The 26,151-nt window shown below is 35.4% G+C and overlaps 1 protein-coding gene across 2 annotated transcripts in view; it reads left to right on the top strand.

Annotated features, from left to right (window-relative positions):
* LOC128228398 (CD109 antigen-like) overlaps positions 1 to 26,151 on the top strand; it is a 130,341-nt gene that overhangs the window by 66,954 nt on the left and 37,236 nt on the right. The window contains exons 9-19 of one of the 2 annotated variants that reach the window (XM_052939699.1): positions 1,954 to 2,077; positions 9,121 to 9,348; positions 9,932 to 10,073; positions 10,351 to 10,544; positions 13,444 to 13,542; positions 17,970 to 18,035; positions 18,595 to 18,777; positions 23,846 to 23,995; positions 24,217 to 24,333; positions 24,832 to 24,883; positions 25,372 to 25,561. In XM_052939699.1, coding sequence (XP_052795659.1) covers positions 1,954 to 2,077; positions 9,121 to 9,348; positions 9,932 to 10,073; positions 10,351 to 10,544; positions 13,444 to 13,542; positions 17,970 to 18,035; positions 18,595 to 18,777; positions 23,846 to 23,995; positions 24,217 to 24,333; positions 24,832 to 24,883; positions 25,372 to 25,561 — 1,545 coding nt within the window. Of the gene's footprint in view, positions 1 to 1,953; positions 2,078 to 9,120; positions 9,349 to 9,931; positions 10,074 to 10,338; positions 10,545 to 13,443; positions 13,543 to 17,969; positions 18,036 to 18,594; positions 18,778 to 23,845; positions 23,996 to 24,216; positions 24,334 to 24,831; positions 24,884 to 25,371; positions 25,562 to 26,151 lie in introns of both variants that reach the window. The other variant, XM_052939698.1, reaches the window with a different exon arrangement.

The following is a 26,151-nucleotide window of genomic DNA, read 5'->3' as shown; positions in this document are numbered from 1 at the left end:
TCTTAGCCATTATTTTCCATTTGCATTATTACATGCTGTTGAATTTTGAGGAAATTGTGGTGAAAAATGTGATACTGAAGAAATTTTGAGGAATACACTCTAACATATACACAGAAATGTCTTAAGTTGATCACAAATAATGTTTTATTACCATAAAAGTGAATATAAATACATATTATATTGGTTTTTAATATGTGTCCCCTGTGCACCGAAAAATAGTTCAATTTTGAAATGAAAAATTTGGCAATTGTAAATTACAATACATTCTTGAAATTTTGTATGTGGTCTATAAAGATTCTTGTTTTAATTACAGCAAAAGCTTTGTGAGGTAACAATTTATTTTTGGTTTCAAATTTAGACAAAATGTGTTTATTTTTTTTATTTTTCTTAAACAACTAAATTATTATGCACATGACTACACACAGGTACCAATTACTGATTATAAAATTCAGAAAAAGCATCTGATTTATGCTAGGTTCTTTTCATAAGACACTTTTATAGATCCCCTATATTGTTAGAAATGTTTGCAATATTTGGATTTAAGGTCAAAATATTTTTTTTATTTGTCTTTCCTGATACTTTCTCAAAGTTATTTCCGTGTAATTTGAAGTATTTACTTTCATGTAAAATAGGTGACAATCATGAAAACTATGTTTGAATTTTCACACCCTATGTCACAGTTTTGCCTCATTATTTTGAAAAGCGCCCATTTCCAGGTATTATAAGGCAAAATTTAACGATTGTGTTTATATATTTTCAGATGGGTGTCTTTAAAGGGAAACAGAGGCGGGGCTATTCATGTCGAGAAAAAAGACACTTTAAAGACACCCATCTGAAAATATATAAACACAATCGTTAGAATCGCTAAATGATATTGATTCAGTTAATTTTCATTTTACGAAATTGCTACAGTTTTTTTCACAATTTGTTTCCTACTAAATTACAATTCATGAGCACCACAACCTATTCATTGGCACTACAACGTTCAGAAAATCGAGCAAAGTGCAGCAAGTATAACAAATAAAGTTCTAAAATTTGTAACGAGGCAACCTTTTGTCAATAAAAAAAGCCACACACATGTAAAGAAAATGCTTAAACCTAAGGTACGAGAACAATTCTCACGAAAATCCAGGTTTTTACGTTGTCAACACTAACGTCTAGCAAGTTATGCAAGTTTTAGATGATCAGATTTTAAATTTTATTCAGAACTTTTACATTTAGAACAACTCATAGCCATTCCTATGTTGAACCACATTCTCCAATTTTTAAAATTTACTCGTATAAACATCTAAAAATGAAAAATAAGAAACTCATACTCACTGTTTACATCCATATTCCACTCACTGGCACTAAAACGGAAGACGCGTCGGACCATTTTCAACACATAACAAAATGTTATGGCTCCAATGATTGGTCACCGTGTACATTACCAGGTTTTTTTATATTCTGTTAGACGATTGTTATTTAAGATCCTGCTTAAAACCATTGCTTCTAAACAAACGGTTTTAACAAACCATACAAATTATTGGTTTTTAATTATTGCACTTTGTGAAAGTGCATGAGGTTTATTTAATTCAAATTTCAACGGATATGGACTCTACTAAAGGGACTCGTTCACGTTTTTTAAGGTCAAACATTGAAACAGATATGTTCGTGTGATATGTGAACACAGTGCTTGTTGAAATAATAAAACATAAACAAAAGTGAAAAATAGAGCTCTATTAAATTTGGTAGAAAATGCCCAGAGTCTGTTTTGCCGAAAGGCATACGTAGCGCTATTGAAAATTGAATCACCTTACAAACTTCTGTTAAAATGTGTATTTGCCAATTTCTGTTCGGTTCATTAAGGAAAATAACTTACAAGTTCAACAACTTTGAAAACAAATGTTAGCAAAGTAAAATCTGAAGTGAGTTTCTTTAACTTTACTCAACTGAATTCCCCGACTCCTTCAGGTATACGTACGGTAAACCCGTGAAAGGCGTGGCTGACGTTCGGATCCGACCCAAGTACCCTCAGTTTAACTGGATCAACAACACTCGGATCCTAGTCAGCAAAGATATAGAGCTACAGATACCCGTATGTAAGGTTTCTTCGGCACAACATATAACAACCGCTCTAAAGCGTCAAAACATGATTTTATTAGCCGTTTGTTTTCGAAAAAGTTTTCAGTAAAAGGTTAAGGTAGTTCGCGTAGAGTTTTGTTTTCGCATGTAGTATACATCACAGGCATCTGAATCATTGTTTGTCACTTAAATGTTGTTTAAAACCATTTTGGGTACAAACAATGAGATAAACAACACATCTGAAGATATAAAGTGTCTTTGATATACAAAAAAGAAACAAGGTATGTAACTCAAACTTATCCGATTTCACGGTAGAGTCCAGTTTTATGTAAATTTCTCAACCAACATATAAACAATCCATTTTTAAATAAGTGACATGGAAAGAAGAGTCAATTACCTTTAAAATGGTGTGCAATATGTTGGTATAACTGTATTGTCTTTAGACAAACAAGCATAATTCAATGTCAAATTCTCATGGTTTTCTTTAGTCGGAAAGAGCACAGCAAATTAAAATCTTCAATTTTCCCCGTGTAAACAGTACTAAACACAGACCTATCAAAGTTATTTTATGCTTCAGTGTACAGATAAATTAATTCCATTCCTTTATATCACAATAAGACTAACACCACAGTTTAAGAAAGAACCACGTAAAGTGGGGAGCTGGCGTTTAGAGGCCGTGTATAACTTTCTTAAGAATTTGGGCGATCTTATCAACGAACGCATCGTATGTTCACTTTTTCAAATCGTATGTATTTGTTTGTGATGTGATCTTTTTCGAAATAAATTGTAAGACTGAAAATAAAATGCATTTGAATGTAACATTTAAACTCTTTCGTTTCTGACACTAGTTTAATAAAGTTTTAGTGACTTAAGGGCGTAACCCACAAATGCTCTTAAAAAGTATTAAATGACTGAAAGGCGTAAACCTCAAATGACCTTACTTAGAATTTAGTGACTGAAAGCGTAAACCATATATGCCCTTAATAAGGGTTAAATGACTGAAAGGCGTGAACCACAAATTACTAAGAATTTAGTGACTGAAAGGCGTAACCCACAAGTGACCTTTTTAAGGATTAAATGATTGAAATGCGTATCCCACAAATGACCTTAACAAGGATTAAATGACTGAAATGCGTAAACCACAAATGACTTTAAAACGGATTTAGTGGCTGAATGGCACAACTCATAAATGATCTTACTAAGGATTAAGTGACTTAAAGGCGTAACCCTCAAATACCCTTATTAAGGATTAAATGATTGATAGGCGTAACCCACAAATGCCCTTAATAAGGGTTTAGTGACTGAAAGGCGTAAACCACAAATGCCCTTAATAAGGGTTTATGGACTGAAAGGCATAAACCACAAATGCCCTTAATAATGCTTAAATGACTGAAAAGTGTAATCCACAATTGATCTTAATAAGGATTTAGTGTCTTAACGGCGTATTCCACAAATGAACTAAAAAGGATTTAGTGACTAAAAGGCGTAAAACACAAATTACTTTAATAATGATTTAGTGACTAAAAGGCGTAATCCATAAATGACCTGTATAAGAATTAATTTATTCAACGGCGTAACCCATATTCTAAATACCCTCATTAAAGGTATAGTGACTGAAAAGCATAAACAACAAATGACCATAAGAAGGATTAAATAACTGAAAGTTGTAACCCACAAATGACCTTAATAAGGATTCAGTGACAAAAATGCGTAAACCACAAACACTCTTAAAAAGGATTTAGTGACAGAAAGGCATAAACCACAAATGCCCTTAAGAAGGTTTAAGTGATTAGAAGCCGTAACCAACAAACGACCATACTAAAAATTTAATTACTGAAAAAAGGCGAAAATCACAAATGACCTTAATAAGGACTTAGTAACTTAAATGCGTAAACCACAAATGACCTTAAAAAGGATTAAGTGACTGAAAGGCATAAACCACAGATGCCCTTTAATTAGGATTAAATAATTGAATGTTTTAACCCACAAATGATCTTAATATGGATTTAGTGACTGAAAAGCGAAAACCACAAATGACCTTAAAAAGGATTTAGTGACTGAAAAGCATAAACCACAAATACCCTTAAGAAAAGTTAAGTGACTGAAAGGTGTTGCCCCCAAAAACCCTTACTAAGAATTAAATTACTGAAAAAAGGCGAAAACCACAAATGACCTAAATAAGGATTTATTGACTGAAATGCGTAAACCACAAATAACCTTAATAAGGATTAAATTACTGAAAGGCGTACCCAACTAATGACCTTAATAAGGATTTAGTGACTGAAAGGCTTAAATCGCAATGTCCTTAATATGGGTTAAATCACTGAAAGGCGTAACCCATAAATGACCTTAATAAGAATTAAGTGACTGAATGGCGTAAACCACAACTGACCTTACTAACAATTTAGTGACTGAATGGCGTAAACCATCATTGACATGAATAAGGATTAAATGACTGAAGTATGTTAACTACAAATGACATTAATAAGAATTAAGTTACTGAAAGGCGTAACCCACAAATGGCCATAAAAGGGATAAATGATTGAAAGACGTAAACCACAAATGACCTTAATACGGGTTTAGTGACTGAAAGGCGTAACCCACTAATGGGTTTAAATAAGGGTTAAGTGACAGAAAGTCGTAACCCCTAAATGACCTTAATTAGAGATAATGACTGTATGGCATGAACCACAAATTACCTTTGGATTTAAGGAGCACAATGTCTGTCTAAAGTAAGGATTTAGTGACTGTAAGGCCTAAACCACAAACGACCTTTACATGGATTTAGTTACTTAATGTTTAAACCACAAATAAGGATTTAGTGACTGAAAGGTCAAAGCAACAAAACAACAAATCCAAAAAAAGGCTGTTGACCAAATACAACATGCACTTTGTGCTAAATAGCTATTTCTCCGTAGAAAGAGCCACTTCAAAAAAACTGCATGGTTAACAACGCTGTAATACTTAAATGCAAGTTATGCTGGGATTCCCGTACTGCAAATGGTTGTGATTTTATGCTAATTCGTATACAACCTTCTATTATACTAATGTATACTCATTCAAGAAAAAGTAATTTTCGTCACACAGTAAGGATTATAGCAAATTTGTGGTACAGACCTTCGTATTAAAAAAACAACAACAAACAGACATTGTGCTAAGTGTAACTTTACTTTTCAAGAAGAACGTGTACATTTATTAGTGCTTGTAATCACACATTGTCAATCAGGAAGACCCAAATGAATTCTCTTTAAATTGACATGAATATGAAAGTTTAAATAACTTGGAAGATATACAATGGATTGAGTACCTTTAGAACCTTTTATAGACACCGACAACAACGCACTATTTCTGCAATGCTCATAAGCTATACATTACGGTGTTTACGTGCATACTTTGACTAAACTATATTGGCGACATTTAATAACGCTTAACAAAGCCCCTGTCACACTGTGGAGACTTTTGGCTACGAGTTGTTGCGAGTTTCAACTCGCCTAAACTCTTCAGGTGTCGTGTTGGACTGGAATCCTTGTCGTTGCATGTCGAAGACATGTCTCTTCATAAAGAAAGTACTCGGCAAGAACTTGAAACGGTTTAAAATTGTCGTACGAGTTTTCGTCTCGTGCACATATCGAAGACATGTGGTAGGGGTGTCGAACAAACTCAAACACTTGTGGTACACATGTCTTCACTTGTCGTCGCTTCTCGCCGGGTCTAAAAGTCTGTCGACAATCTACGAGTTCAGCAGCGACTCAGGGGGACATTATTACGATCTCTGCTCGAGATTCGTTCGAGTTGTTGTGAGTTTGTACGTACCTTCGACATGTCCTCGAGACTGTTGCGACTTCCGGCGAGTTCAATGTGATCATATCAAGAAAAATCACTGCATCATTTCTTCTGAAGATTCAGACCAGTTAACATCACTGTGTGTACAAGAGGTAAACCATTGTTAGACTAGTCATGCATTCGAAGAGAAAAGGAAAGGCTCCGTTAAGACAAATGGTGGCTGTGGAACCAGACGTTGAGTCACCACCCCTGCACCAACAACACCTTTGAATTTCTACGAATCGTCACCTACGCTGATCAACTGGAATTTGGTCCTGATGTGCAGCACCATCTGTATTTATACCCAGTTGCGCCATGTGTCGTCCTTTCTCGTGTGATGATATCGTGCACATATCGGCATAATTCGTAGAAATATCTGTGGTTGTCGAAAGAGTGTCGTACACAGATCGTACCGATGTTGCTTAAACTCGGGTTTAACAGACGAATCTCGTTCTACTCTCGTATTCACATGGAAGAGAACTCGAGCAGGGTGTCGAACTGGTGTACCCAGCATCGGAATCCGCGGTCATCTTGTGGCATTTTTTGCGAGTTATAATTCAGCAGCACTCGTGGTAACTCGTGGATGCAAGTCGTGACAGTGTGACAGGGTCTTTAACACAGTGACTGTAGCTGCGTTGCTGGTCAATTATCAATTATTACCTATCATTATAACCTAAAATGATATATACTGGCAAAAAAGTCATTCGACAACGTGTTCCCTTATTATTTTTTCAGGCACTTTAAATATAATAATATTTATTTTATGCAAGTTCTTTTTATTTTAAACAACTGCATTAATATTAAAGATTATTCATTGGTCATTCACTTTAAGATAATGCCGTTAGTAATGAGGATTTCATTTTGAATTAGGCACAAGTTGTTTTAATTGTGTACGTCCAAATAACCTTGTTTAGTAGAAAATAATCTTAACTCATTATCCGACGACGACCGGTTACGTGCTATCGGATTTAAAGAAGCGGAATGGAACGTTAAACATTGCAAGGCGCTTCAACGTTAACCGTGTAACGATTTATCGCTTATGGCAACGGTTTCAAGCGACATGGGCAGTACGTGATATGCCGCGGTCAGGGCGACCCAGAGCCACGTCCGGCCAGGAAGCAAACGTCAATTGAAACAGGTTTTTATCCAGTGTTGCAATGCGTCAAACTCTTATGGCGAAGCGGGATCCAGACGCGAGACCTGTTTCATTCCAAACTATTCGTAACCAGATGCAGGCTGCCGGGTTAAAGTCCCGTGTTCCGGCGAAGAAACTAGGCTTACAAGACCGGCATACATACATGCCCGGCTATCATTTTGCAACGAGCATGCGCGCTTGAACAGAGAGCAGTGGCGGACTGTGTTGTTCAGTGACGAGTCGCGTTTTTACCTTTGGAATGTTGACGGACGCCTGCGTGTGTGGCGCCGGCGTCGTGAGCGTCACGCGCATTGTGCCGTAATACCGACTGTCGCGGGAAAGAGATGATCAGTTGTTTTTGTTGACGGCTTATTGACCGGTCAACGGTATCGAGACGAGATGTATGGACCGCACGTGCTTCCGTTCTTTCTCCAGATGAACGTTCGCCAGCCAATCTATCAAGATGACAATAGTAGGCCCTATAGGGCTGCTACTGTGAACCATTTCGTCCAGGAACATGGCATACAGCGTATGAACTGGCCCGCAATGTCGCCCGACCTCTTGCACACACAGGGGCAGGGTGTGTAGTTTTGACACACCCCTTTGACCACGCCCCCCCCCCATTTAAAAAAAAATCCCAGACTAATTAAAAATGATGGGGGAACTGTTACTAATGAAAACTTACAAAAACATTTATTTTTTATTTTTATTCTATCATCTTTGTAAAGGGTGACGACTTGTCCCTGTATTTCCACATATTTGTTGAGATGACCCTGCTCAAGAGGCCATAACTTTGTCAATTCGCAACCAAACTCTACACTTTTGGGCTTTCCTTGTCGAGTGGAAAATGTACATTTTTACTGAAAAAAATGCAATTTCAAACCCGAAATGCAAAAAACTGTTTGTAAGTTTTCATTAGTAACAGTCCCCCCATCATTATTTATAAGTCTGGGATTTTTTACCAAAGGGGGGGAAGGGCGTGGTCAAAGGGGTGTGTCAAAACAAAGCTCCTGTGCTCGCGCATTGAACAAGTTTGGGATGTTCTTGGACGCCGCGTTTTTCTGCGTAAAACGCCACATAGCACCCTAGTGGACCTTTGAAGATTTATTGAAGAGGAATGGGATGCGATTCCACAACAGGAAATGAAAAAAACTCGTTTATTCATCAAAAGCCAGAATGATTGAATGCAGGGACAATTTCGGGGGATATACACACTATTAAGGTTTAAAAAGAGAAATCATACGCCTTTATTAACAAGATAAACTTAAAATAAGGCTTTGTAGTTATGTGATATTATGTTGATATTGTTGACTTTTCATTTTTTACATTGTTTTTGTTGATTTTGTTACTGTTTATTTCATTCCAGTGGTTGGTCATACAAAATGGTTATACGCCGAAACGAGCTGTATTGTGACTTTTACACCCTGACCCATATACTGATCAAATTGATAAAATCCATTGTTCACATCAATAAACTTCATTAACATTTGTAATAAACGAATGTCCTTGATTTATTCTTTCATAATATGTATGGCATAAAACTGTTTTCTCAATACATTCAAAGTTATATATCAATATACACCTAGTCGCATGACTTTTTTGCCGAGTAAATGTACACTGTTAAACCGAACGGCATATGTTGCCGTAAAAGCCTCTAGTTCTGTTTTTATAGAGGTGGTTACAAAGCAATACTTGTATGTAACTTGGTATATATATATATACATGTATATACATATATGATAACTATGTTTACTATGTTTACTGTGTTAACTTGTTCTATATTCCTCAATGTTAGAGCATTTTATAAGCTGTAAATTGATTGATTGATTGATTGGTTGGTTGGTTGATTGGTTGATTGATTGATTGATTGATTGATTGATTGATTGATTGATTGATTGATTGATTGATTGATTGATTGATTGATTGATTGATTGATTGATTGATTGATTGATTGATTGATTGATTGATTGATTGATTTATTGATTGATGGATGGATGGATGGATGGATGGATCTAGTGACTGAATGGCATAATTGCGTTTTTATTCGACCGTCAATAAAAATAGTGTTACAGCACCCATAATGAACGTTTTCCTGTCAGGTTGACGGCACAGCAACGTTTACCGTCCCAACTAAGCGTCTTAGGGACTCGACACGCTGGCTGGACTACGGTTACATGGTGGTTGAGGCCAATGTCACGGAGACGCTTACCGGAATCAAGCTAGCCACAATGGAACAGGAAGTCCAGTTCTTCGAGAAGCCGACCAAACTAGAGTTTCCCCAGTCACTTCCGGAAAACTTCAAACCGGGGCTCGCATATACAGCTGTGGTAGGATCCCTCTATGTTTAGACATACAAAAGTTTGGTTGCAATACTCTTACATAATGGATAGTGATAATTTTCATATCTAAAATTATCTTATTGAACATGTTAACAAGTAAGGGATATTTTTTTAACTGCTTAAGTATAAACAAATTGTGACAAAATGAAGTGTATTCCGCAGACAAATAATGTTATAGAATTTAAACGTTTACTTTTTGAAGAAGTACATCGAGTTTAAAACCTATCCTCAAGTGTATAGAATGAATAATTAGAAATCGTTATTCAATAAACGTTTTTTTAACGCGAATCATGTATGTATGGTGGCTGATTTTTGCCATTTCGTGTTTTCACCTTTCCGCGTTGCATTTTTGCCTAGTCACCTGGCGCCTTTTCGCCTGGCTTTTATGCGCGTTTTGCCAAGCAAATTGGCGCAATTTCGTCCCGCCACTTGTCGCATTTTCGCACTGTTAAAATCACAAATTGTCGGAAATAAGCCAACTTAAGTATAAGAAATCCTCAGGTGTATAAAATGGTCATCCATAATGAGTTGCTAAATAAACATTTCATTTATGCGATGCATCTTTTTACAGTTGAAAGTATCAGAACGTGATGACTCGCCACCGTCGGTCATCAACGGTCCTGTGTCCATCAAAATTACTTACCACCGACCAATAAGAACTACAACGACAACAACAACAACGACAACTTCAACCACCACACCGACACCTGCAGGTATTTGTGCAATTGTGTTACACTTCTTTTGTGTATTTTTGATGGATTTACATACAACACATCTAATAAACTGATTTTGCTATTATAATGGCTGCACACTGCTTTAATGCAACCGTTTGAAATAGAAGAAAAAAACACAAACAAACGGAAACACATTTTTATACACCACGCTCTTCCAATGGAAAGAAAGTAATGAACATCTGTCGTAAGGATGACACATTTTATAAACACCTTCACATGGTGTCATGTTTTTATGTTTTACTAGAACAATTTTTAGAGGGGTCCAACCTTACCATGGAGACGCCTCCACCACTGCCATTTATCGAGCCTCTTATCATCCCGGACCGCTGGGGCTGGTGGCCCCGCGAGAACGAGGAAAAACTACCAGAAAAGCTTCTCACTATCCCGCCCGATGGCATTGTGGAGATTCCCCTCGATATACCTAATGACGTCACACGCGTCAGCATTGTGGTACATTTTTTAACGACGTTTTTAAAGGGACTAGACACCAGATACCATTGCAAAAAAGAAGAAAGTTGTCATAATCTTACATTTAAAAGTGATATCGCTGTGTACAACGCATTAAATCTTACTTACTGGTGTATCGCATCGCCTAAGCAGTTTGTGCGTACTGTTACAATTCCAAATGTACTGATTTTTTCTACTACGTAAATCCCAGCAAAAAGTAAAAAAAAGTAAAAAAGCTTCGGTTTATGTATCTGTACTAATCACGTGACTTTCGCATGCTTAATATACACACTTTCAACTGGGAAACCACTACGAGCCACTACGAGCTATTTTTAAACGGGTAAACTCCAATATTCTTTCAATCATGTTAAATAATGAATTACCGGCCTCATACTAGTTCGCATTCATAATTCTAGGCTTGTATTGAGGAAATACCGTATTTACCAATTTAGGACAATCTGGTGTCTAGTCCCTTTAAGAATATATGATCAATAAATTCATGTATATACTGACTTGTGAAAGCGCCCATTGAAGGATGAGTTAGTGCATAGTTTTAATGATCTTAAATGATATCATGTCATATAAATTAAAGTAAGTAATACTTATTAATTCCCAACATAATTCGTCACCAATCCAATGTCGAAATTATCGACCTATCCAGGACAGGGGGTCCAACGTGAAATGTGTTCGCCGAATTTTAAGTGAGGAAAATTGTGTGAAGCCGAATAAAATGGCGGCGTTGAAAGGAATTTCGGTGTTTCAAGGATGTATTTTCACCTGGTAAGTAAGTTATATCACCTTTCTCGCAAAATAAATACGCCTACACGGAGACCACACGTATAAGCGTCTCTCGGTTTTTTAACCTATGTTTCTAGAGGCATTTACAAAAAAGTTATTGAATGTATAAGCTGAACGATTGATTGTTTACAAAGTGAAAATAGAAAATTGCGTGACTTGAAACTGTGTTTTCGGCCCAAGTTTACCATTCTTGTACCTGTTTTAGCTATTTGTTAATGAATATTTGCATTATTTATCTTTTCGACCGCTACTGCACTTACATGGGTATTATACTGCCGATTTTTTCATGTTTAAACACCTTTTATGTTGGGCGACGAAGTTTTATGCAGTTTTTGTGTGAAGCAAAATCAGAATATACATGCGTTAATAAAAGTTTAATTAAGACATGAGCTGTAACACGTGTTAATAATTATAACAAAAGGAAATTTGAACGTACCGTGTATGTGTTATGCAAAATAACTTGTATAGTATTCCAGCAATTCATCTATATGAATTTGGAAATCAAATTATTACTCGGTAAATAAATGTAAGAACTCTTGATGTAACACGAACGTCCCGCAATACGGCAAATACAATGAATGCAATATTATCAGTCTAATTTTATCTTACCAACGAAAATACGTTTTAAAGCAGTTTAAGTCTACCCATACCCATACCCAACCCCACCAACCCCGGCAGTTGTCTTGCAATGGATCTTTGTGTACAACGCTAAATAACAAAATATATGTATGAAATAAATGTTATGATATAATAATAAAGCACAATGACTTACTTTCACGGAAATGTACTGATATCTATGTTGTCTAACCTGGTCTAAAATAATGTGTTCAGAGTATATGTTATTCTTTTCAATGCAGGATTATAGATAGTGGAATTTAATGTATTACCCACTAAACTATTTATTCTAGACCCTTTAAGACTACCTTAACATTGGTACACGTATTTCAGTGAACTTAAGTTATTGACCGCAGTGAAGTGTTTATACCCTTAACATCGTCTATGAATTAAAAGAGGCTGTGGGGTCTTCCCATACGATATATTTATCTTCGGTCAGTGTAAAATGGTGAATTTTAGAGTATACAATCTTGCTAAAATAGTACACAGGTGTATCTGGTGTGTAATTTTGCATTAAACACGTGGTATGTTCTTATCGGGTACCACATTTTCTTTTAGTATTAATGTTTATATGTGTCTTAAGAACGCTATAAATGTTGCACTCACACAGATATTCCGTTTTTACAACTTTTTTTTTATTTTCTGTCTTGGTAAGAACAATTATTTGCGTAAGTAAAGGTAAACTGATATTAAAAGATTGTTAATCAAAGATCAGATCACAGATTTTCATATTTCCGTTAAAATAATAATGTTTTATAGCTTAAACCGTTACTAACGATTTTAAAAAAAAATGCATTAAGCATAAATTTTTGAATTTAAATATCTTTTTTTGTCGGCAGTCTTATATAGCGGGTTTCCATGGATTCTCGCAAAAATGGCTCGTTCCAGGACTTAAATTAAAAAGTTGTCAAACTGTTTAATCTGTGAAAATGCAGCTTTAAAGCACGCTTTTTCTGATTCTGCTTCACACAAAATCTGCATAAAACTTCGTCGCCCAACATAAAAGGTGTTTAAACATGAAAAAATCGGCAGTATAATACCCATGTAAGTGCAGTAGCGGTCGAAAAGATGAATAATTGAAATATTCAATAACAAATAGCTAAAACAGGTACAAGAATGGTAAACTTGGGCCGAAAACACAGTTTCAAGTCACGCAATTTTCTATTTTCACTTTGTAAACAATCAATCGTTCAGCTTATACATTCAATAACTTTTTTGTAAAGGCCTCTAGAAACATAGGTTAAAAAACCGAGAGACGCTTACACGTGTGGTCTCCGTGTAGGCGTATTAATATTGCGAGAAAGGTGATATAACTTACTTACCAGTTGAAAATACATCCTTGAAACACCGAAATTCCTTTCAACGCCGCCATTTTATTCGGCTTCATACAATTTCCCTCACTTAAAATTCGGCGAACACATTTCACGTTGGACCCCCTGCAGGGGTGTACGTGGAATATACCCTTCTTACTCTAGAACATTATCTTCAGGCGGACTATGACAACGTGGACGCTTACAAGTCCCTCCGGAAGTCGCACTCTCCTAGCGACACTTACCTCCAGTTGCTGATGCGCACAAAAAACGCTGAGGTATCAAAGTACTTAATGGTGTCAACACTATGAAAAACATCAAACAAATTCAGTAAACGCCATTTCTAGCTCGTCTTTTTACGAAGTAAAGAAAAGAAGTTTTGTCAAAGCATTGGTGTCCTAAGCTGAAAACAGGGCTTTTGCAATTCTGCGGTCCGTAAGGAAATTCACTGTTTTGAAATCTAAAGCAATCCAAATTAGGATTTTTCCTTGCATATTAAAGCAGTAGCATATCCACTAGATCATTTGGATTTCGCCAACTATATAAATTAAGTACACGTGCATTTACTTATTATTAGAAAGTTTAACATATTCAGATATGATTTACTCAATAATATGTTTAGATAGCAAATATTCTATTATGTACTATTCAATTTTTAAGGGAGTGAATTGAACATTCACTATATACATGCATTATGGTAGAAAAATATACGAAGAAACAGAATATCAGTATGAATCTTCATAGTGTATGATGAACAAAAACTTGTCTGACTTTATTGTTCTGGAATTTGAAAACTGTTATAAAATCAATAAGTCAGGTTGTTTAAGTACACAGTACAGCTTTAAAACCACATAGCAACATTTCTTGTACGCACTGTTTTGTTTTATGAACGTAAAGCGTTTACGTTGGACGATTTTAAGCTAATCTGTGGGCCCCCAAAAACGGTTTGGTGGCGTGCATGTGTAAAAAGAAATTTGCGTGAAATGTGATGCGTACAATATTTGCCATACGTAGCTGGCTAAGTATGTTATGGTTAGTGTTAATTTAGGGAATGTAAATTTGTTTTCATTAAAGTGACTCGCTCATGTTTTGGACTAAAAATTAGTTGTCCCGGTAATGCATCTGAAAACACTTATTTTATCATTGTTTTACTCTAAGATATCGAAATTGCAGAAAAAACACTGTTATAGAATAATAAAGCATTTTGGTTTTTGTGGGGTTTTCAAAGACGATATTTGAGCAAATATCAACATTTGCTGAAGGGTTCCAGCTTTTGGTATTTTTGTTTGAACATTCCTTATGATTTGCCACACTTAATTTCATAAAAAATGCATTTTACAAACCATGAGCGAGTCACTTTAATTTATAAGTTGCTTTATTACATTCAAAACAAAGAGGGGCATATTATCTTATCCTTATTATTTTATTATACTTCAAATAAAATATCGAGCTTTTTTTATAGAACATCGTAAAACGAATATAAACGACCATATATTACCTTTTAGTTCTAGTCACTCTCTATGCTTGTTCCTTCTCGCACGTCATGTTCCAGTTCGGTGTTGTTGTTTTAGTTCTTTTTTCCATTCCTTTTAACATGGCTAAATATTAAGTCAGTATAATTAAGTGCCCTTTTATTTTCCCGCTGCCACCATAATACTATCAGCTGTTATTTCTAATATACTAAAATTTGTTCGAAATTTGTTTAAGGACCGGCAGCGATGCAAAAGTGGGTGGGGAAGTTCAACAACTTAAACGTTTAAAAAATACATGTTTTATTTAGCTTTGAAGAACGATATTTTTTGGGAGTGAAACATTTATTCTTGACGACATGTTTGGAGTTTTAGTTAGGAGTTAAAAATTTCGGAAAGGTCTGTCGACATAAGTACTTCGTTTTTATGTTAAAATGCCCCAGACTACCTTTTCAACAATGTCTTCAGATATCTTGATGGTATATTGTCAAATAAGAAAGTAATTCAGAAAAATGATGAAATTTCGTGGATGAAATTCATTTCCGGGTTACAAAAAGGCTTATTTCTATCATGCTTTTCGATAAAATATGGGGGTTTTCAGTGAAATAACAACAGTGAATGTTTCACTGCAAAATAAGGAGTGAAAATATCAACTTTCAGAACAACTTTTAAAATATTTTGTAGTTTCTTCCCCTTGATCAAAACAGAACACTTCACATTGAACCAGACAATGTTGGCAAACAATGTTTAATATTTAAAGAAATGTTTTATAAGTTTAAATAAATGTATATTTGGAAGTGAACAACTTACCGTTTATTACCGGTTATCCCGTTTTCAAACTTTTTCTTGATCTTGAAGCTGAATGTTCGAACATTTGCTTTCATACCAAACATATTACAGACGAAAACAACTGTTCGAACATAAATAGAATGTTATCGTTTATTTTGAATTATTTGTCTTTGTAATAATTAATACGAGCTTCTCAGAAAATTCACACAACTTACAGATAAATTGATATTGTTTTACCCCACCCACGCCTAAAAAATTGTCAACAAACTAGCGTGGCATTCACTCTTTACCTGAAAAACAAACCTGTTTTCAAACGAAACAGACTGGTCTATGACAGTAAGATGACTGAATATTCATGAATCATGAAACACAGTCTAAAACTAAGACAAATGTTTAAAATTTAATGATAATCCGCATCTGTTTTCCTAACACATTTGACATTCCAATTTTTTTTCATTAAATGGCGGCATAGTAATTTGGTTATGTATTCATGCCCCGTTTAAAAATAAAAGTGTTTTCGTTATTTTTTGGAACATATGTGCACTTATAACACTTCATTGATTACCATTCATATAAGCTGTGTACTAAAACACGAGCGAATAATAAGAATGAATATCAGAGAACTTTTTCTCAACAAACCGGAAATAGAAAAGTTGACAGCTATAATTTTGTGTGAGGGGTCGCCCCACGGATATCGGCCTAAATAACACCCTTTTCAAAAAGGGGGTATTTAAGAAAATAAATTAAAATTCTATACAACTCGGAAAATAAGCATACATGAAACAGAAAATTTGTTTATTTCAGTGTAAGATGGTATTTTATTTCACTCGAGATCATAGAAAAAACTCGTGAAATAAAATACGATCGTACACTGAAATAAACAAATATCCTCTCTATATTTTTTTTAAAAAATAGCTGCAACAACACAAAGCCACAAGACATTATTCATTGGGCAGTTCCGATAAATTCTATTCACAAACATATTATTATTGTATTGAGACATTGCCGAGAAAACGCTTTTTGATTGGAAATCTGATAAATCTTTCGTAAAAAAATCAACTCCTATTTACAGCTTTTCATGTTGCATCGGATATATGAGTCATGCTTGTTAAATATTGAACCTCAGAACTAAATAGAAGTTGATTTTTTTAAAAGAATTAAAAGTATTGTCCCTCAATCGACTTTTGCATCGCTGCCGACCCTTAACCTGACCTACCAGTCCAAATACACATCTATGTCTACTGACCCAGTTATTGAGCAGGCGAATAAACTGTTCTAACAGAACAGGTGAACTTTAAAAAACTGGTAAACAACTCTCTGTTTTTATTTATTTACAAACAACACTAATATATTCACCTACCCACATGTATTAGCTGATAAGCCATATATTATGATACCGTTAACATCTGAGGAAACTTTGATAAGGATAGCATTTTGATGGCACACATTAAGAAATCATTTCATTTTTGCATTAGCATTAAATAAATGAAGTCCATTGTTTTTATACGATATTTATCACAGCTTGACAACGGATTTCCGTGCATTCAATTTCATTTCACTCCTGCCTGTTTATATTATAGCAGTGGACGTACAAGTTTGTAACCTGGGAATAGGAACTACTTTATATTTCTATATCTACACTTTCCATTCCATTTAATAAAAGGGCATTTCAGCAATTGCGAATACCTTTCCGATGAACGCAACATCTTCGGATGCGTTCGGATCGCGAATCATCGCGTATTAATAGTAAACGCGTTCTATTGTTTGTGCTGTGCATGTAGGCCACGATTTTTTTAAACAACATGTTAAAAAGTTTCAATTTATAATTTGTTAAATGTTTTGTTGTCATTAGAGATTCAATTTTACGTTAAAAAGGTTATTTTATTTTGCGACAATTTTTGTCCATAGCAAAAAAATGTGTTATCCGTTCGAGTCGTTCTATTTACATCATGGGTGAGATTACTGTTTTTCTTAAATGAAGTAAGGTAATTTATTAACAATTTTGGAAAGAAATAATGAACTATTGGTGTAAATATGAGAATTGAATTGCGTGATTGATGTTATTGTAGAGGCTATAAGGCTATAAAGCAGATAGGCTGGTTAAAATATACGTGGAGTCCACACACTTTAACCAACCCAACTTCGTTCATACACCGATCATGACCTCAATCACGTAATTCGTTCCTTTAGTATACCCATGCGCATTATTAATTTTATATAAATGGCTTCCTATTATCCACCAATTTCAAATACACAGCCTAGAAAATATGTATAACGCAGTAGTATTGATATAGATGTTTGAAACCAAAGCATTCCGCGTCTAACCATATGCCCTGCATAGCACTTCTTGGTGCTACGTAGTTACTTAGTAGTATACTTTGTTGGTGTGTGAGCATGTTCCGTCACGAACGGAGCGAGCTTCTGTAATACGGCCTGTTTACTTTCAGACGGGAGGCACGGCTGACATAGAGATTCGTTCCATGGACCCACATCAGACCGTGGCTAGTTACCAGGTACTGTAAAGGGTGATACACTGCATGCATATTTACTTCTTATGGATACTCTCACAGTCGTTAAATATGTACAAATACAAACGCAGAGTAAACCACGTTGAGGCCACAGTTCTTATTTATTCCACGTTTAACTACTTCGCCGCTCTTAAAATCGCTAAACAGGAAAAAAACTGAAGATGCTACTTTTTTATTTCATCCGCTGTGATTTGGTATCTTCACGCAAAATAAATTGTCGGGAAAATGGAAATGTCGTCAACTTTCCGCCATAATAGTAAAAGCACCAACACCGATTAAGTCAAACGTAGTCAGAACTAGTCGTTAATGTTAATTTCCGTAACAATTAATGACCTATATTTCATTGGTGCCATAGTTAGGGGCCATTATTGAAATCTTGTTTCCATTCATGGGAGAAACAGTTAATAGGAAATAGTTATTCACGGTTTGCTGTCATGTTTTTGTATGGTTTGCTGTCGTGACGTAGTGTAATGAGCTCACGTAGACAGCCGATCATTCCTGTCAAATACGCCTCACGTAACTAATTGTATCTCTCTCCATAAAGGTGATGTCCAAAAGGAATATCGTACAAACCGGCAAGGTGTCCCTAGTCGCCACCGTCTGGCAGCTGCCCCTCACCGCCGACATGGCTCCCAATGTCAAAGTCATTGTCTACTACATCCGGCCAGATGGTGAGGTCGTCGCTGACGCTGTGTCATTTAACGTGGAAGGGATCTTTGAAAACGAAGTTTGTATAAAGGAGAATCGATTCTTATAATTCTGTAAATTTCTGGTTCTAAAACTCATAGAATAACTTTCATTTACAATAAATGTTTAGTTGATTTTAAAGCTGCACTCTCACAGATCGACAGAATATAAGCCTTCTTTTTTATTTATCATATTTAGACTGAGCCCAGTTACAGTCATTTATGTCTTCGATGGTTTTATCCCTGTTGTATTCGTTTCGCAGACGTTTGAATTCTTTTTTGTCTTCGTAGCAGTCTTTATCAAAATTTCCCACCATTTTTCCGAATATATAGTACGAGTTTTTCTTCAAAAGTGTCTTCGAAACGCCTTCTTACGCCTGCAAGAGGACACCTTTGAAGAAAAATCGAGTAATAGTATCTGACTTATGAATACGACGATAAATGTATTGCATATATTAGTGAGCAAATAAATGCATAAATAAATACAGATTTATAAATAGATAAATAGAAATATTTTTAAACATTATATTATTATCATGGACTTTCTAAATACAATGCATCGACTAGTTGGATTACTCGAAATTCTCGTGCACGGTCCGCTTACAACCGTAATAAGACACTTTTTCAATAATCAGATGGGTACACGTATTCCGAATCTGCAAGGGTTTAAGTGAGGTTTTGGAGCTTGATATGCAAGATGGCGGCGAAACCATGACAAAATAGGATTTTCGGAACCTGTTTTCGCCTGGTATAAAGTATATATTTCCAAAATGTCATGACGCGCATTCGGCTCTACAATTACAATGCATCACTCGGCTTTTTATTTCATGCTTCTAGGTTAGGCCACACCAAATTAATGTCTAGTTCCTCGGATTATTGCCAGAAAAAATTGGAGTGAGCGAGCGAAAAAAATAAATAAAAAAATGTCAGTTTTCATAAAAACCGAAGCGAGCGAAGAGCGAAAAATATAGTTTTCCTTATATTCAATATAAATAAGAAAGATTGTTCAAAATAATTGCCCTTAAACCCATTTTAATGCCATCTTGAACTGAACCTCTAATGGACATTGGGAAAATGTCGGAATACGTACTAGTTATTCATCCGTGTTTAGTACAAACATTATATCGATAAATCTAATTTCTTATATAATTAAAACGTACTTTAATTTGACGATCATTCATAATGATAAATAACCCTGCTTTTAGTAAAATGTTTGAAACGACTTATATAAATCTACCTGAATCAGTTTTACATCATATGCAACTGTATTTAGACATAACTTAGGATTGATTTTGGATTTGTAAAAAATGATCACTTACACAGGCATCATCAAACATCAGACTCCATATAACATAGACTAAATTTTGTTTTTATTATCACAGGAAATGCAATGACATGAGCTTATTAAAACAAAAAGAACAAGGGTATTTTCCACAGTACTTTTTTTGGTTATTTAGATGTTTTTATGCACCAGCCAATTGTATATGCCCCCCCCCCCCCAAGTCCGGTATAGCGGGGACTTTGACTTCCGGTCTCTCAAATCCCGGGTAAAATACCCGACCTGCAGGGACACACTGCCGGTAAAATCCCTGCCAAATGCCCCCGCAACCCTGAATACCTATGTGAGGCCCATTTCCGACTATTTTCAATATGAAGACAAAACCACATTCACTAGGCACTGCTGGGCCGCCTAAAAGGTTAAAACACAGCCCATTGCCTCTGCTGTCCCCGGTATAACCCTCGAACAAGGGCGAGGGGTGGGTGGGGCAGTGGTTACAATTGACAAGTGCATTACAATCCCGGATTATGCTGCAAATAAAAACAAAATATAAGGTGATAAACTTAGGCTTACTTAGGTTGAGGTATATCCAGACCAGTGTTTATATCGCTATTTGTGAAAAGATATTTGTTCAAAACTGTTGTTTTGTCAAAATTTGATCAAAAATGAGCTTGATACATCAATTTGGACCAAACAATGACTCATGTTCCAGTTAAGTTGACTTGTCATCTTCAGCATCGTCGTAACGAGGTAAAATTTTGGTCCCTTGTATTATGACTTGAATAAAATAGCACTAAGTTGATCATTCCGATTTCCATTCAAAACGAGTCACTAATTACGCAATATAATTTGGACCAAATAATGACTCATGTTCCAGTTAAGTTGACTTGTCATCTTCAGCATCGTCGTAACGAGGTAAAATTTTGGTCCCTTGTATTATGACTTGAATAAAATAGCACTAAGTTGATCATTCATTACTTTTTCTAATATACATCAATGATATGCCTTTAATTTCTTCCAATTCATGTATTGACTTATATGCAGATGATTCCACGTTATACAAAATAGGTCCAAGTATATTGAGCATTCAGTCAGATCTACAAAAAAGTCTTAATAGTGTGAGCTGTTGGTGTGAGACAAATAATATGTCAATCCATCCATCAAAAACCAAATGTATGATTCTATGTACTAATTATAAGGCAAAACATGCATTGCAACTTGAACTATCAATAGATGGATTGTCAGTAGAAAACGTGAAATGTCAAAAGGTCCTCGGGGTGCATGTTGATCAGACATTGTCATGGCATACACATGTTAAGACTGTAGTGAATAAGCTTAATTCAAAATTGGCACTTTTAAGAAGAATAGCATATTATTTAACAGACGAGATGAAATCATTGTATTATAATGCATATATCATGTCAAACATGGAGTACTGTTGTAGTGTCTGGGGACTTACACATTCCTCAGATACCACAAAAATCACTAACATTCAGAAAAGAGCGATTAAGCTAATAATGAAGTTGGGAACTAGCCACTGTGGAAACATGTTCAAACAGTCTGGGTTGCTATCTTTTGAAGACAGGTGCTATTATCATCTCTCATTACTTGTTTTCAAAAGCATGAATTGTTTGACTCCTTCGTACTTCACAGAATTGTTAACATTTGCCAAAAATGAGCACTATAACTTGCGTTCTTCAGAAAACAAGGATCTTTTTGTTGTAAAACCTAGAACAAACTATATCAAAAATACATTTGCCTATAAAGCAATGAAAATTTGGAATAATCTTCCTACATACATAAAATGTCAAGATAAGCTACCAGCCTTTAAACATGCATTAAAAGGCTACTTATTGGCAAAATAATTTTATCACATGAACAAAAAATCTTGACACTTTATTTAATTAAATCACATTATAATAAATAGTTCATTGTTTACATGAATTGTGTTAATGTACGTATATGACATTCTTGCAACAACTTGTAATGGATACTACCAAATATGTAAATATATTGATTGAATGTGGTTTTACTGAATATATCTACATTATTTACAGTATGAAATTATTGCAATTTATAATCATCATATTAAACTGAGTTGTGTTTGTCGAAGAAATGTATGATAGTGATAGTGTGAATGTATGTTTTGTATGTTGCTTAATATGTATAGTACATGTGTTTTTGTAATACTTTTTGTGTGAAGGCCATGCTGGAAATAAGTAGTATGTCTGTAATGATTGTACACTTAGTATGTAACCTTCGTTAAATAAAGTTGTTATTATTATTATTATTATTATTATATTCCGATTTCCATTCAAAACGAGTCACTAATTACGCAATATAATCGCTACCAGTCTCAGATACACATGCTTTATTGCATAATGATTGCTTTAAATAATGATCCTTTAGTGCATGAGACGATCAACAATGACTTCAAGCATGCTCAAAACATATTTATTGTCAAAAATAAGATTTAATTTCCAAAATTCGAGCCACATTGTTTATACCGGAAGCCGCCATTTTGATTAAATTTATTGAAACCCATGCTAAACCGATCGATATACAGTATAAAAACACTACGCATCGGTAACTTCCCTTTACAAAAACACGAAAACTAGCGTAGAAAAATTATACTTGATTATTTTTAGCCTTTTAATGAATTATTACCTGAAAAAAATCTGCTTGGCGATCAAAATGGAGGTGCGGGCAAAAAAAATTTTTTTACATTTTCAAAAAAATAGGAGCGGTAAATCCGCGGAACGAAATATCAATTTGGTGTGGCCTTACGGAATAAAAAAGTTATTGAAGGAAAACCTTCGGCCAGTCTGTTGTTTACAACTGCGGGAAGCGAGAATTCTATACTTTTTAGGACGTTTAAGCTCCAAAAACACATATTTTTGCAATGGTTTCATTTTACTTAATTTTTTTAACTGAGGTGGGAGAAAAAACATCTACCATAGCCGCTCGTGTAAGATAGGTTATCCCAGCCCTCGCGCAGGGTGTGTTGCGGAAACTCGGTAACACTCGTTTCCGCAAACACCCTATTGAACCTATCTTACACTCTCAGTCATGGACGATACTTATAATCCTTGCTTGTGCGACGTAAAACAGATTTATTTTTTTTCAATGATAAATGGTTGATTTTCATCTATAAAAGTATTAATCATAAAAAATGAAATCAAAGTAATCCGAGGTCCGATAATTAAGATCACCCGTACATAGCCTATACCCAAGATTGTCATATCTAACATTATCAGATTCAATAGTTTCAAAGAAATCATAGTCATCTGTATTTCTGGTGATAAAAGATTGTGTACGACTAGGGGATCACCCGATATGCATGACATAAGCATACTTACTATTTTTACATGTGTAAACTTTTCATCATGTAAATGGTTTTTATACTCGGCCTTATTCTAGTTCGCATTGATAATTCTAGGCTTGTTATTTTCAGATCATGGTGCGAAATGTCCAAAATATATTAATATGATATGAACGAAAATCCACAATATCTGTGGGTGATAAAGTTTCATAGAACAAAACACCCAACCTTCAACCTTCTAGCAGTACTTTCAGTTCGTTGATTCATATTTACGTTCGAAAATTGAGGTTTTATGGCTAAAAACGTTACTACCGCTTTAAGAAAAACGATTTTTTCGGATCGATGCAAAAATCTGCTGATTCTGAGACAAAAATTAAAAGAAAAGTCAAAATTGTCGATCTGTGAGGGTGCAGCTTTAGGCTAACAATAAAAATACTTAAATGAACGAAGTAATTCATTATTATTATGTTGTTGTTGTTTTTTTAAATATGTGTAACGTTTTTGCCAGGTGACAGTAGATTTCGACCAAACGCGTGTAGAGCCAGGGGCTGAGGTCACTTTGACGGTGACGGCGGACCCTGGATCACGTGTTAACGTTCTTGCCGTCGACAAGAGCGTTTTGCTGCTGAAATCTGGAAATGACATTTCAGAAAATATGGTTAGTTTCCGCTGTAGTGACAATGTGTTGAACTGTAGTTGCTAAATTGTCGACCGTATTACAAGATGTACTTTACAACTACATTGGACTATTTTGAAAGCAGGAGAATATTTACGTAACTGTAAAGGCAATTCGAATCACGATAATCAGAGAGGTAGAAATATTGTTAATACTACGATACTTATCATTATCAGACTTTTATAATGGTACGAACATTTCAGGTCACAACAGAGTTACGATCGTACGACACACAGGGCGGCGGTTTCCGGCCATGCGGCTGGTTCTGCATGCGATGGCCCATGCCGGCGGGTGGTCAGGATGTTAGCCAGGTATTCCGGGTAAGGACACGCTGTGCAGTAATATGTTTATGTCCATAAAAAGTGTGCCTTTAAAATATTTTATCAGTTATCTGCCTGTGCTAAAAATGAATACAAAAAACTGTATAAATGTACCCGTGTCTTTTAGTATATACTGTTTTTGTTTGTACGGAAGGCCGAGAATGCGTTTAAGCCTTGTGTTATCATCCCTTTTAAGTTGATGTTTTTTAATTTGTCTCAAAATGCAGATTTTCCTTATCCGAAGTTTTTCGTATAGGTTATAGTTCATGTATTACACATTAAACGAATTTAATCACAGGAACAAACATGAATTATAGCCGGCTTAAAGTTATTATTGATACATATTAACAGGTGATAAGATCATAAAGTATCACGTCACGGCCCAGTATGTGAATCCACTAAGTCACATACGACAACATAGAGTGAATGAAATACTTGGCCCTTATATGTAAGTTTGAAGCGATAAACTATTTATGTAATAATTCACATGTATTTCAGAATGCTGGCCTCGTCTATATCACTGACGCCAATGTGTACGAGCACAAAGAATGTAAGGGCATTCAAAGAATTAAATAAGTTCATATTATAACATAACTTTAAATTAAATCATTTCAATATGAAGTATCAACGTTCCTATGAATCACTTTTTCGCGTCGCGGCTGTTTGTAATTGTTATTTATGTTACAGTTATGCAACAAAACTGAGAATTTTGGTCTCCTGGTGACCCCATATTATTTGAGTACCATATTAAAGTTTGACGTGTAGGCAAAAATATATGTACATATACCGAAAAAAATAATACAAACACGCATTTTTGGCCTTGATAAATGGCAAAAATAAGTCATTTCACGTCCTATTTCGGATCTAAAATGCAAACTGTCACAACAATAGCTGTAATGTTTTTTCGGTTCTTGATTGTATTCAGATTGTATTGGCATATAATCTGATTATTTATGCATTGGATACAGTTATAATCATATATGATAAACTGCAAGGTTTGTTTAAAAATATTTAAAAATGTATTTATTTACGCAATAGCATGGAATGGTCCTATAGCTATGCCCATGGCCCATGGAGGCTTCGGCGGAGGGGCGATGATGATGAGAAATGATGCGGCCCCGATGGAGGCCAAGGCCGGACCGCCTCCCAGCCCCGCGGAAATGAAGGAGCCGACGAGACTTCGAAAGTTGTTCCCCGAGATGTGGTTGTGGGAAACACAGGAGGCACTGTAAATGCAGCTTCTAGAGCTTTTTACTTATAAAATGTGGAGATGCAGTTGGACTTATTTGAAGTAGTACACGGTTGAACCACAAAATTCATTAGACATGTTTTATCAAAATATTGATAAGAATGTGAAAAATCTGATTTGGAATTTATTTGCAGAGCAAAGTACTTCACATGGGTTAATGTCAACCTTGTGTGTCATGTTTCAGGAAAGAGCCTGTATTCAAACCGCGATGTTAGACATTTGCATAAGATGCACGAAATATATAATCATAATATAAATACATAATTATTCACAAATATTCCAACCAGTTTTCGACTCGGAAATATATTATGACGATATGGCTGATGGACGGGTGTTTATGATGGCAGCAGTTTCCGGTATGTGCGGCCCTATGGTGACCGCTAGTGCGCGACCGTCAACGACTACACGCGCGCCGGACGGCATGAAAGCGCCCACGAAAGTCCGCAAGCGCTTTTTGAAAATGTGGCTTTGGGAAGTGTTATGTAGGGTTATTTTGTGTTTTCCTGAAACATGGACAGAACGGTTGTCTAGTTGTTTTGTGTGGTCGTGATTTTAAAATTGTATCATAT

The sequence above is a fragment of the Mya arenaria genome, chromosome 3, assembly GCF_026914265.1.
Source record: "Mya arenaria isolate MELC-2E11 chromosome 3, ASM2691426v1".
In the NCBI taxonomy this organism is placed as follows: domain Eukaryota; kingdom Metazoa; phylum Mollusca; class Bivalvia; order Myida; family Myidae; genus Mya; species Mya arenaria.
This window is presented reverse-complemented; position numbering and strand designations above follow the sequence as displayed.